The 13,406-nt window shown below is 28.8% G+C and overlaps 1 protein-coding gene across 1 annotated transcript; it reads left to right on the forward strand.

Annotated features, from left to right (window-relative positions):
• Window positions 1–9,220: 9,220 nt before the first annotated feature.
• LOC102629402 (glucan endo-1,3-beta-glucosidase 5) lies at window positions 9,221–11,980 on the forward strand. The gene is made up of 2 exons (XM_052436916.1): window positions 9,221–10,466; window positions 10,771–11,980. Exons 1-2 carry the CDS (start codon window positions 10,072–10,074, stop codon window positions 11,879–11,881), a joined length of 1,506 nt encoding a protein of 501 aa, XP_052292876.1. The 5' UTR covers window positions 9,221–10,071; the 3' UTR covers window positions 11,882–11,980.
• The last annotated feature ends 1,426 nt before the right edge of the window (window positions 11,981–13,406 follow it).

Consider the following 13,406-nt stretch of genomic DNA (forward strand, 5'->3'; position numbering starts at 1 on the left):
AAGAATACTTTAAGGTACCATCTTTTATTTTTCTTTTATTTAACTGAATTATTTAAAAATTTACAATACAAGTATAACTAGTTATTCGTCTATTTTGTCTCTATAGAAATATCTGAAAGCTGATTAATTTCTTAATAAACCTTTAGCAAATGTTGAAGAGTTAGAGGCATTGTTCTCAAGTTCAGTAGTAACTGGAACTTATATTGGAGTTCTATAATGGAAAGGATACCAAAAATATTTCCAAAACTCCAATCAATGTAGAAGATGATGTATTGGATGGATTCATAGTTTACAAAGGGGCCTTGATATCTTTTTCCTAGTTCATATGTGTCAATCTTTTGTTTGGTGTCATTATAGAACTTTTGGATTATATAGCTTTTGGTTTATGTAAAGAGTCAAATTTTTAATTGGGGTCATTGTTGAACTTTTGGTTTATCTAGTGAAATAAGTTATGTGTTTTGGTTATTTGAAAAATATGCATGGTAATATATATTTTTTTTCAAACAATGTCTGTGAAAAATGCATTATTTGCTTAATATGATAATGATGAAGTTGAGCTAAAAGTTTCCATGGCAATTAAAATCAAGCAACTAATGCTAGTAACTCGTCAAGCATTGAAAATCAGTATTAGGGATGGCAAAATACGGGTTTGGGTCTGGATTCAACTTTCCTAGTTCTAAACCTTGATATTAATTCATTATATCGAACCCACGTATTAACCCAGTTTTTTTAAATATGGGCCAGTCTGGGTTCAACCCGAAAAATTTTGGGCTCTCAAATTGTGGTTTTTAAATTTGGATTAAGGCTAGTTGGATGCAATGATAAGGGAAAATGTTGAAACTAGAAGATGGAGGAGGCTAGTTGAATAGAGACAGCCATTTACTGTTAAAAGTTTTCCCAAGCTTTAACATTAATAGAAGACAATTGATAAGTCTTTCGCTTATTCATTGTTTTGCTTCATGTATATTGACTCCTCAATTTTAACAAACCCGACTCTTAGAAACTTAGAAATGACATTAAAAATCCATCTATTCTCCCCCAAAACCCTCCCACACTCCCAAAATTTCCAATCATATCCCAAAATCGAAATCCTTTGTGCCGTCAACAAGAAGAAGAAGAACAACAAGCTCATTGACGCCGAGCTGGCATCAATTTAGCAACATAAGTGGCAAAAACAAACACCCATTTAGTCCAAAAAGAAGAAACAACAAAAAATTAGTATTCATTGAGTTTTGCCAATACCTAACTTTGGAACAAGCTGAAGTGAACAAGGAATAAAGGTAGATTGATGAGGATGAGAACTAGAAGTGCGACTGTGAATTGCAAGCTAGGGCACATGGGTTGTATTTTCTCAACTTTTCTATTTATATTAAAAATAGTTTAATAAACTAGTATTAAAATAAAGATATTCAGGTCTGAGTTTCAGATATACAAGTTTACCTAATCTTGGATTCTAGACCCGAATATGTTCAGGTTCATAAATTGCATTCGGATTCAGCATTAAGTTAAGCCTAATCCAGATTATCCAGGTTCATCTCAGTCCGAGCTAGGTCTAGGTTGTATTGCCATCCCTAATCAAAATTTTCATGCATCAACTTTGAGATCAAATGGCAAATCAACTAGTTCAAGTATCTTTTTAATTTTCCTTATATTATGCACTATTATTGTGAATTTGTCATAAAATATGACATTTAACGTATTATGTATATAATAATTCTAAAATCATTATGTATTCACTTGAACATAATTTATGTTATCATAAAATACCATGATATTTATGTTCTTTGATATAAATATTATTCATTAAAAATTCAAATTTAATACGGTAAAAATATAAAACTACACTTTTTTATTTTTAAAGCTAAAAAATAACTTAATACTTATTTTCTCAAAATTCAGACAAAATAAATGAATATGTTGTTTAGATTTAGACTTTCAAGTATATTCAAAATTCAGACTGATTTGATCTTTTCAGATTTCAAACAAAAAAATTAAAGGCCGCATGAGTTACATAATAATATAACTTACATCAACCTAAGGATTGTTTCAAATAAGCTAAATGTAGGTTATTTTATCGAATATCCTCAGGTGCTTATTCACAACTCTTAAGTTGATGTAAGTTACATTATCATGTAACTTAGTAAGGACCATGTAATTACAATAAGTAACCAATAATAATGGCAATATTATAATAAAAGTGAAATGCACACATTAGTCAGTCAGTTGTTAGTCATTACCTTATTGGATCGTTGATACAACATTGGATTTATTTGTGAATAATTATGTGTCGCGGACTGTCATATAAGGATAAGCTCAATTAAAAGTAATTTATTAAGGTTTACGGTAATATGAGCTTTAATGTATCTAATAAGGCATGTGCCTTTAATGTGTAGAGATTTAAGAAAAATTTCTATTTTTATGATGGGCTGAAATATGAATACTTAAAGTCAACAGGAAAAGTTGTTTATATAAGTGGTCATGGTCCTCGGGTCACACGTATCATTCTATTCTCTCTAACATCTCATCATCAAAGAGAGTAAAAAGAAAATTAAAGGATTCTTTGTTGATCTGGAAGACTAACAACACAACTCCTGAGAGCTATTAAGTATGATGAATTCAGGTACGCTTCTGCACATTTTGTTATTGATTCTTAATAATACAACATGAATGTTTCTAGATTATAAGTGATGATTTTCACCAAAAGGATTTCTTGTTCTAACATACGTAACTTAACAAAATTTGTACACACATATCTCATTTTCATAGTTTATATCTATATTTTAAGTTTTAATTGAAAAAATATTTTCTTTAAAGAAAATAATTAGAGTTTTTAGTTATAGAGATATCAAAAAAATGTAAGAATAAAAAAATAGTTAAAGATTTTATAGGATTTTTTTTTATTTTATAATAAAAACTTAAAAGAAAAATTTTCTTTTAGAGTGAAATTTAATGAGAAGATGATTAATTTTGTAAATTAAATAGAGGTACTTTAGGGAATAAAATTGAAAAGGGGTGTTATAAGAATTTCATAGCGGTGTTAAAAGCACAATTCTTTTGATAATGTAAAGATATCGGGCCCTAAGATGAGGAGATGAAGCTCAAACGCATGTTACAAATTAGGGATGGCAAATAAATCTGAATTTGGATGTGGAAGGTGGGGATCCGCTCGGATCTAGATCCGGATCCAGACGCAAGTGCATATGGAAAACTGGTTATCCGGATCCAGATAAACTTTATTTTAAATTAAAAATTAAATTAAAATTATTTATTAAAAATTAGAAAATAAATTTAATTTGTGGATTTATGATGTTGTTGTATATTATTCATGTTGAATTATTAATTGTTGGATTATGATTGAATTTTATTTGATATTATTAGATAAATTATTGAATTTTATTTTGAATTAAAAATATATTAAAAATTAAATGAAAAATTAAATTTTATTTGTGGATTTATGATGTTGTTGTATCTTATTCATGTTGAATTATTAATTGTTGGATTATGATTGAATTTTATTTGATATTATTAGATAAATTATTGAATTTTATTTTAAATTAAAAAAATATATTAAAAATTAAATGAAAAATGAAAAATTAAATTTTATTTGTGGATTTGTGGTGTTGTTGTATCTTATTCATGTTGAATTATTAATTGTTGGATTATGATTGAATTTTATTTGATATTATTAGATAAATTATTGAATTTTATTTTGAATTAAAAATTAAATTAAAAATATATATTAAAAACGAAATAAAAATTTAAAAAAAATTTATTTGTAGATTTGTGAGATTATTTGTATGTTCTTCATGTTGAATTATGATTGGATTTTATTTGATATTATTAAGTAAATTATTGAATTTTAAATTATATATTAAATTATTAAATTTTAATTTTTACGAATCCAAATATCTGAAATATCTATCCACATTCGCTACGGATATTACCCGCATCTGAATCCGTATCTTTTTTTATGAATTTAAATCCGAATGCGAATGCGAATATAAAATTATTAATCTAGATCCGGATTTTACCAACCCTTAAATATGACAATCAAAATTATAGAATTAGAACCCAAGTACATTTATCAGTGTTGCGGTACAAGTCCCTCAAGGCCCACGAAAGACTATGGTGGCGTTTGTTTTTTTGTCTGAAATCTGAATAGACCTGAATTAATCTGAATTCTGAATAGATCTGAATGTCTGAATCTGAATAATATGTTTGTTTTATCGTCTGAATCTCAGAAAATAAGTATTAAATTGTTTATTTTGTTCAACTTAAAAAGCTGAAAATATATACTTTTACATTTGTATCCTTATTAAATTTGAATGTCAAATAAATAATATATTAAATACCACAATATTTTAACATTTATAAGTAAAACTATATTCAAGTGAATACATAATTATTTTAGAATTTTAATAAATAAAATACCATAAATTTTAAATTTTATCGTATATAATATAAGAAAGAAAAAACATGAATATTTTTATGTGGGGTAAATGTCTATGAGTGAGTTTTGGGATAGACATGAAAAATAAATTATAAAGCAGGGATATTTTTGACATTAGTAAGTAATTGACTTAATTTAGATTTCTCCATTAAGTAAAAAGTCAAAAAAATTAACTTATTTTATTAAGTCAAAATTATCTAATGAGTCTCATTAAATTATAAAAATAAACACCTCTAATTAACTTAATTAATTAAATTAAATCACTTTAAATTATTAAGTTAAAAAACAAACGCCACCTACGTCTCCACCCTGCATCATTGTTATTATCTATATATATATATATAAAGCTAGGACTTGAGGAGGTGATGTGGCATCACCATTTTGCTTCTTTGTATATTCTCTATTATCTAATAAATAGAGATTTTTTTTTTAGATTTGGCTTTTCATCTTCTTATAATTAATTTGATTGTATTTAACACATTTAATAAATAGTAACTTTATTAATATATATCATTCATCATCTTTTTATATTTTCTATTATCTAAAATATTGGTGGATATTCTTTGTACTTTTTTTCTCTTTCTATTTAAATTCAACAATATGTAATCATTAATAATAATTAATTATAAGTCTTTTGAAACATTTATTTATTTTATTATGCTAGCAATTAAACTTTAGTGGATTAAAATACATGAATTAATTAACATAAGAAGAGAGGTTCTTTCATTTTCCCTCAACAATGCCACTAAGGCTTAATTTTAATGCCATAATCCCATATTTAATTATGCAACCTTTTGTTGAGTGTCTTTTGGCTTCTTCAAAATTTATTATACTATCAATTAAACTTTAGTGCCTTAAAATACATCACCTAATCTATCTATCTATATATATATATAAAGTTAGGACTTGAGGAGGTGATGTGGCATCACCATTTTGCTTCTTTGTATATTCTCTATTATCTAATAAATAGAGATTTTTTTTTTAGATTTGACTTTTCATCTTCTTATAATTAATTTGATTGTATTTAACACATTTAATAAATAGTAACTTTATTAATATATATAATTCATTATCTTTTTATATTTTCTATTATCTAAATTATCTAAAATATTGGTGGATATTCTTTGTACTTTTTTTCTCTTTCTATTTAAATTCAACAATATGTAATCATTAATAATAATTAATTATAAGTCTTTTGAAACATTTATTTATTTTATTATGCTAGCAATTAAACTTTAGTAGATTAAAATACATGAATTAATTAACATAGGAAGAGAGGTTCTTTCATTTTCCCTCAACAATGCCACTAAGGCCTAATTTTAATGCCATAATCCCATATTTAATTATGCAACCTTTTGTTGAGTGTCTTTTGGCTTCTTCAAAATTTATTATACTATCAATTAAACTTTAGTGCCTTAAAATACATCACATAATCTATATATATATATATATATATATATATATAAAGTTGGGACTACAAGAGGTGATGTAGCATCACCATTTCTCATCATTTCATATTCTCTATTATCTAATAAATTGGTTGAAATTAAAAAATAATTACATTACAAAATATTAAAATAGAAAATAATTATTAGATTATAAATGATTACATGTCTTTTCCTCTTTCTATTTAAATTCAACAATATGTAACCATTAATAATAATTAATTATAAGTCTTGAAACATTCATTTATTTTATTATTCCAACAATTAAATTTTAGTGGATTAAAATACATCAATTAATTAATATAGGAAGGAAGGTTCCTTCATCTTCCCTCAACAATGCCATTAGAGCCTAATTTTAATGTCATAATCCCATATTTAATTATTCAATCTTTTGTTTAGTGCCTTTTGGCTTCTTCAAACTCCATAAACATTAAATATATTAAGATTTGTGGCATCATTATTTCTCATCTTTTTTTATTCTCTATTATCTAATATATTGGTTGAGATTAAAAAATAATTACATTACAAAATATTAAAAATCTATATCTATCTATCTATATCTATATATATATATATATATATATATATATAAAGTTGGGACTAGAGGAGGTGATGTGGCATCACTATTTCTCATCTTTTTGTATTCTCTATTATCTAATAAATTGGTTGATATTAAAAAAATAATTACATTACAAAATATTAAAAATAAAAAATAATTATTAGATTATAAAAGATTACATGTCTCTTCCTCTTTCTATTTAAATTCAATAATATTTAACCATTAATAATAATTAATTATAAATCTTGAAACATTTATTTATTTTATTATGCCAACAATTAAACTTTAGTGGCTTAAATATATCAATTAATTAATATAGGAAGGAATGTTCCTTCATCTTCCCCCAGCAATGCCATTAGGGTCTAATTTTAATGCTATAATCTCATATTTAATTATGCAACCTTTTGTTTAGTGCCTTTTGGCTTCTTCAAACTCTATAAATATTAAGTAGTTAAGATTTGTGGCATTATTATTTCTCATCTTTTTATATTCTCTATTATCTAATATATTGGTTGAGATTAAAAAATAATTACATTACAAAATATTAAAAATAGAAAATAATTAATAGATTACAAATGATTACATGTCCCTTCCTCTTTCTATTTAAATTCAACAATATGTAACCATTAATAATAAATTAATTATAAGTTTTGAAACATTCATTTATTTTATTAAGCCAACAACTAAACTTTAGTGGTTTAAAATACATCAACTAATTAATATAGGAAGGAATGTTCATTCATCTTCCATAACCAATGCCACTAGGACCTAATTTTAATGTCATAATCCCATATTTAATTATGCAACCTTTTATTTAGTGTCTTTTGCCTTCTTCAAACTCTATAAATATTAAGCATTTAAGATTTATTATGTTTGGGATTTTTATTTATTTAACCAACATCCTCTTTAGAAATGTTCTTGTGTTTTTATTTTTTGACTTATTTAAATTTTTAGTATTGTGTGCTTCATGGAGTACTCTTTTCTTTATGAGTTAAACAATGATAAAGATAATTGGATGATAAGGGTTAGGTTTTGTAAGATGTGAGAGTCTGTTAATACCAAGAAAAATAGAGAGTTGATTAGTGTGAACATAATTTTTATTGATGAAAAGGTTGTGTACACTTAACTATACACATTAATATATATTTTTAATGTTAACAAAAAAATAATTAACTTTCATAAATAACATTAGTTTTTTTTTTTATAAGATTGCCTCATCTTTAAAAAAAAAATTCATATTTTTTATCAGTTTCATCAAGTGTAAAGTAAGAAAAAAAAATAATACTAAATGATTTTTTCAAAGCCGCGTGAAGCGCGGTTCTATTTTCTAGTCTATATATAAAGTTGGGACTAGAGGAGGTGATGTGGCATCACTATTTCTCATCTTCTTGTATTCTCTATTATCTAATAAATTGGTTGATATTAAAAAAATAATTACATTACAAAATATTAAAAATAAAAAAAAATAATTATTAGATTATAAAAGATTACATGTCTCTTCCTCTTTCTATTTAAATTCAATAATATTTAACCATTAATAATAATTAATTATAAATCTTGAAAATTTTATTTATTTTATTATGCCAACAATTAAACTTTAGTGGCTTAAATATATCAATTAATTAATATAGGAATGAATGTTCCTTCATCTTCCCCCAACAATGCCATTAAGGTCTAATTTTAATGCTATAATCTCATATTTAATTATGCAACCTTTTGTTTAGTGCCTTTTGACTTTTTCAAACTCTATAAATATTAAGTAGTTAAGATTTGTGGCATTATTATTTCTCATATTTTTATATTCTCTATTATCTAATATATTGGTTGAGATTAAAAAATAATTACATTACAAAATATTAAAAATAGAAAACAATTAATAGATTACAAAAGATTACATGTCCCTTCCTCTTTCTATTTAAATTCAACAATATGTAACCATTAATAATAAATTAATTATAAGTTTTGAAACATTCACTTATTTTATTAAGCCAACATCTAAACTTTAGTGGTTTAAAATACATCAACTAATTAATATAGGAAGGAAGGTTCATTCATCTTCCCTAACCAATGCCACTAGGACCTAATTTTAATGTCATAATCCCAAATTTAATTATGCAACATTTTATTTAGTGTCTTTTGGCTTCTTCAAACTCTATAAAATTAAGCATTTAAGATTTATTATGTTTGGGTTTTTTTTTATTTAACCAACATCCTCTTTAGAAATGTTCTTGTGTTTTTATTTTTTGACTTATTTAAATTTTTAGTATTGTGTGCTTCATGGAGTGCTTTTTTCTTTATGAGTTAAACAATGATAAAGATAATTGGATGATAAGGGTTAGGTTTTGTAAGATGTGGGAGTCTGTTAATACCAAGAAAAATAGAGAGTTGATTAGTGTGAACATAATTTTTATTAATGAAAAAGTTGTGTACACTTAACTATACACATTAATATATATTTTTAATGTTAACAAAAAAATAATTAACTTTCATAAATAACATTAATTTTATAAGGCTACGTCATCTTAAAAAAAATAATTAATATTTTTTTATTAATTTTATAAAATGTAAAATAATAAAAAATAATAATACTAAATTATTTTTTTAAAACCGCACGAAGTGCGGTACTATTTCCTAGTTATTTATATAAAGAAAGGAAGCGGGAGTGGATGGGGGACGTGGACGTGGATGTGGATGTGGATGAATCAATAGAAAGAAAAGAGGTCCCCGACCAAACTAAAGTAGTAAAACAATGCTATTTTGTGAAATGTCCAGAACCGCCCTCTTAGTTGAAAAAGTTCAAGAGACTTCTTCATTTCCTCTTGTTCTTCTTCCTTTCAAAAATAAAGAAAACAGAAGAAAATATTTAAAGGTCCCATCAATCAGTAACCCTTTAGAGGTGCAGACAAACAAACAAACGTCTTCCCCCACCCAAAAAAAAAAAAAAGTTATTCTCTAGCCTTGGTTGCTTCTTAATGACGTAGGTAGTAACATAATTAATATTATAAAAAATTGACCATAAGAAATGGTTTTCACGTACGTTCATACCTGAGGTACGTTCATACCTGAGACAGGGAGCGTAGGCCTTCTTCATCGTAGAGATAGGCGAAAAGCCGGTGATGATGATCAATTTCTCATATCTAAGCGGGGGTTTTATCTTAATTTCTCCCTCTTTTAGAAGTTAGGTACTTATTCTCTCAATGAATCATTATCGTCACCTCGAAAGGCAGCCGTTCTGTTTCTCAACCTCTTTTAGTACCACTTCGTAAATTAGTAAGTATTCGGTACTCCTATTCTGCTTCTGAGAGAGGTTCTGATTCCATTTTTCTTTCTTCAAAGGGTGTATATACTATTTCTTATTTTTCAGTTCGTAGTAACCCTTGCTCACTGGACTCTTTCGAAGACTCTTATCACTGTGTTTTTCCTTTATAATTATTATGTTATAACTGGTTCTGGTTCTGTTGTTACTCGTGCTTTTTGTCCTTTGTTGGTTCTCTTCTCTTACTCAACATGTTAGTTGCTGAATAAATAAAATTAAGTGAACTTCGTTTCAACCCATGTCCTGTTGATACCTATATATTTTCCTTTATTGTTTTGAACAATCAAAATTCAAAATTGATATGAGAAGTATGGGGTCTCTGAAACAAGGGGTGGTTTCCAGAAGAAAATTACTGGTTGGATTGTTGCTGTTGTTTTACTTTTATGGTGGTGTGTTGTTAATAATGGATTGTGTGGTGGTGGTGAGTGGAATTGGAGTGAATTGGGGAACACAGGCAACACACCCTTTGCCGCCTTCAACTGTGGTGAGGATGTTAAAAGATAATGGAATTGACAGGGTTAAGCTATTCGATGCTGATTCCAAGTATTTGAATGCACTTGCTAATTCTGGGATTCAAGTGATGGTGGGTATTCCCAATGAGATGCTCTCTACTCTTGCCAGCAGTGTCCAAGCCGCTGAAAATTGGGTTGCTAAGAATGTCTCTTCTCATGTCTCCTCCAATGGCGTCGACATCAGGTAAACTCCCAACCCTCCCTCCCTCCCTCCCTCCCTCCCTCCCTCTTGCTTTTACTTTTTACCTACAAAGCGTCCTCAGTTCAATTCAATCTCTTGTAAACTCAATTTCAGCTGCTTCTGGTAAAGGTAAAGGTGGTAATAGCCAACTTAGCGGCACAAATTCAAGTTGGAAATTAGATAATTAATGAGATGCTGTGTGATGATTAGTAGGTGTTTTGATGACGGGCCTTTTTCTCCCCTACCCCCTCCCATCATGATTTAAATTTATTGGTTTCTATTAACTATATTCTTCCTTCGTGTCTAGGTATGTTGCAGTTGGAAATGAACCGTTTCTTCCGACATTCAATGGAACCTTCATTGGAACAACCCTTCCTGCTCTTCAAAATATTCAGGCAGCTCTCATAAAAGCTGGATTAGGCACTCGAATAAAAGTCACCGTCCCCCTCAATGCTGATGTTTACCAAAGTCAATCTAACCTTCCTTCTGAAGGTGATTTGCGGACAGACATTCATGATCTCATGCTACAGATTCTCAAGTTTTTAAGTGACAACGGTGGTCCATTTACCGTTAACATTTACCCGTTTATAAGCCTCTATAAAGATCCCAGTTTCCCCATTGACTTTGCTTTCTTTGACAGCAATTCATCTCCAATTAATGATAATGGAAGAGTCTATGAAAATGTGTTTGATGCGAATTATGATACGCTTGTATGGGCGTTACAGAAAAATGGATTTGGTAACTTGTCCATTATTGTTGGAGAGATTGGATGGCCTACTGACGGGGACAAAAACGCAAATCTAAAGTTTGCCCAGCGGTTCAACCAAGGTTTCATGTCACGAGTCAATGCTGGAAAGGGAACCCCAATGCGATCTGGTGCTATTGATGCGTACTTATTTAGTCTCATAGATGAAGATGCCAAAAGCATTCAGCCAGGGAATTTTGAACGGCATTGGGGCTTACTTTACTTTGATGGACAACCCAAGTACCAGCTTAGCCTTGGAAATGGAAGGAATGGTTTGGTAGCAGCTAAGGATGTACATTATCTTGCCCAGAAATGGTGTGTTATGTCACCCTCCGCAAGCCTTGATGACCCACAAGTTGCTGCTAGTGTGAGTTATGCTTGTGGAAATGCTGATTGCACAAGTCTTGGATATGGAACTTCCTGTGGGAATTTGGACGCTCGTGGGAACATTTCATATGCATTCAACAGCTACTACCAGATAAATAATCAGCTTGACAGTGCATGCAGGTTTCCAAACCTTTCGGCTGTTACCACCACAAATCCATCCACAGGGGATTGCCTATTCAGGATCATGATCAAAACAGATACTACCGCAGGCGCAGGGGAGAGGAGATTATCAAGGTCTGTTGGTCTGCTGGCATACATATTGACATTCGTGTTTATAATTATGTAAATATCAGAGCTTCAGTGCATTTGAGTTCAATCTTTATTTTTACTTTTCAAGAGAATAAATTGAATATCTGAGGTTCAAAACTCACACTCGTCAAGTGGACGTTCGGTATAAAATTTCCATAGCGAAACAATTGGCCTATTTAGAGTGATAATTTAAAACAAGACGAAAGATTAATCTTGCCAGAGCTTTAGTTCAGAATATGACTCGGATTTCATTTAAAACCAACATAGCATCAATATTATGCTCCACTATATTATTAAATGCTCTACCTTTTATGCAATATAAAATGAATTTTCCATACACTATTATTCCATGCTCAGATTCATCAACGTACGTATAGGTCCCTTTCGCTTTGAATCCTATCCTTGTTTAATTCTCAGTTCCAGAAGGAGCAGCACCTTGGTAACTATTAGCCTGCGGAACTGCCAGAACTGTAGAGGCAAAAAAGCTTTCTGATGGCTTTAATGCTCTCTTCTTCTATTTTTGGCCGCAGTCCTTCCTAATTTGTCGATAAAAGGAAATTGCAGTCTCTGGTTTGCATAATGTCAATGGACAGACAATTATTTACTGAGAAGCAGATATTTATTGTATAAAAAATGCAACCCTCTACATATCAAGGCATAGGGAGTTCCATATTTGTGGCCAATTTGAGAGCACTGTTTTATATGTTCTCCAGGTAGAGGACTTTCCAATAAAAACAGGAAAAAAAAGGGTAAATAAAAAAAAGTACGACTTGCTCTAAATATTTTATACCTTTCCCCACATGAAAAACTTGTAATACCAAACCCCATTCACAATTCCATTAATTACTCGTTTATGGAACAAATGTTTAGTTCGATTAATCCTCTTATCCCGTCAGTCAAAGATCATGTATAAAAGAGCATCTGTATAAGCATGCTCATAATACTCTTTTATTATTCTATGTATATTTAGTTATTTAAAATCGAATATAACATTCGGTTCTTATTACCCACTTTCGAAATTTTACATTTGCTCTATTCTAATTCAAAAACTAAGTCATTCTTATTGGATCGACATCGGTCCAGTCCAAAACCTCGCGAATTGATTTTTACGATGCTTCTCTAATCCATAAATATGTAAAGTTACAAAAATAACTTATTTATTTTATTATTAATCAACAATACCAAAAGTGGGTTACCGGGGACCATTGAATATGATTCTTCAACTTGCATCAGGTTAAAAGCAAGAAACATATTTGCACTATCTCCATCTTCAAATAAAATATTTTTTCGAGGGAGAAAATACCAATTCAAACTAAATGAATTAAAAGGGATCTTATTGTTTGTATCGAGATTCGAGATTATAAATTTATTCAGGCACACAAATCGAAGAGTCACTTGTCAGTTTCTAGAATTAATTGAACGAATAACACTTTTACCGCTAAACTAAATTGGCTATAATGCGTTTGTTATAAAAAAACGTTTGTTTTTGGATAAGAATAAGATACAGGTGTTGGTTAAATAAATCAATGGAGAGCTCTAGTACTACTAATAATCCCAATGTA

Source organism: Citrus sinensis, chromosome 1 (assembly GCF_022201045.2).
Source record: "Citrus sinensis cultivar Valencia sweet orange chromosome 1, DVS_A1.0, whole genome shotgun sequence".
Classification (NCBI taxonomy): domain Eukaryota; kingdom Viridiplantae; phylum Streptophyta; class Magnoliopsida; order Sapindales; family Rutaceae; genus Citrus; species Citrus sinensis.

Coding starts and splice junctions, on each gene's coding strand:
- LOC102629402 (XM_052436916.1), top strand. CDS start 10,072: ATGAGAAGTATGGGGTCTCTGAAACAAGGGGTGGTTTCCAGAAGAAAA. Junction 10,467..10,770: donor TCCAATGGCGTCGACATCAG/GTAAACTCCCAA, acceptor CTTCGTGTCTAG/GTATGTTGCAGTTGGAAATG.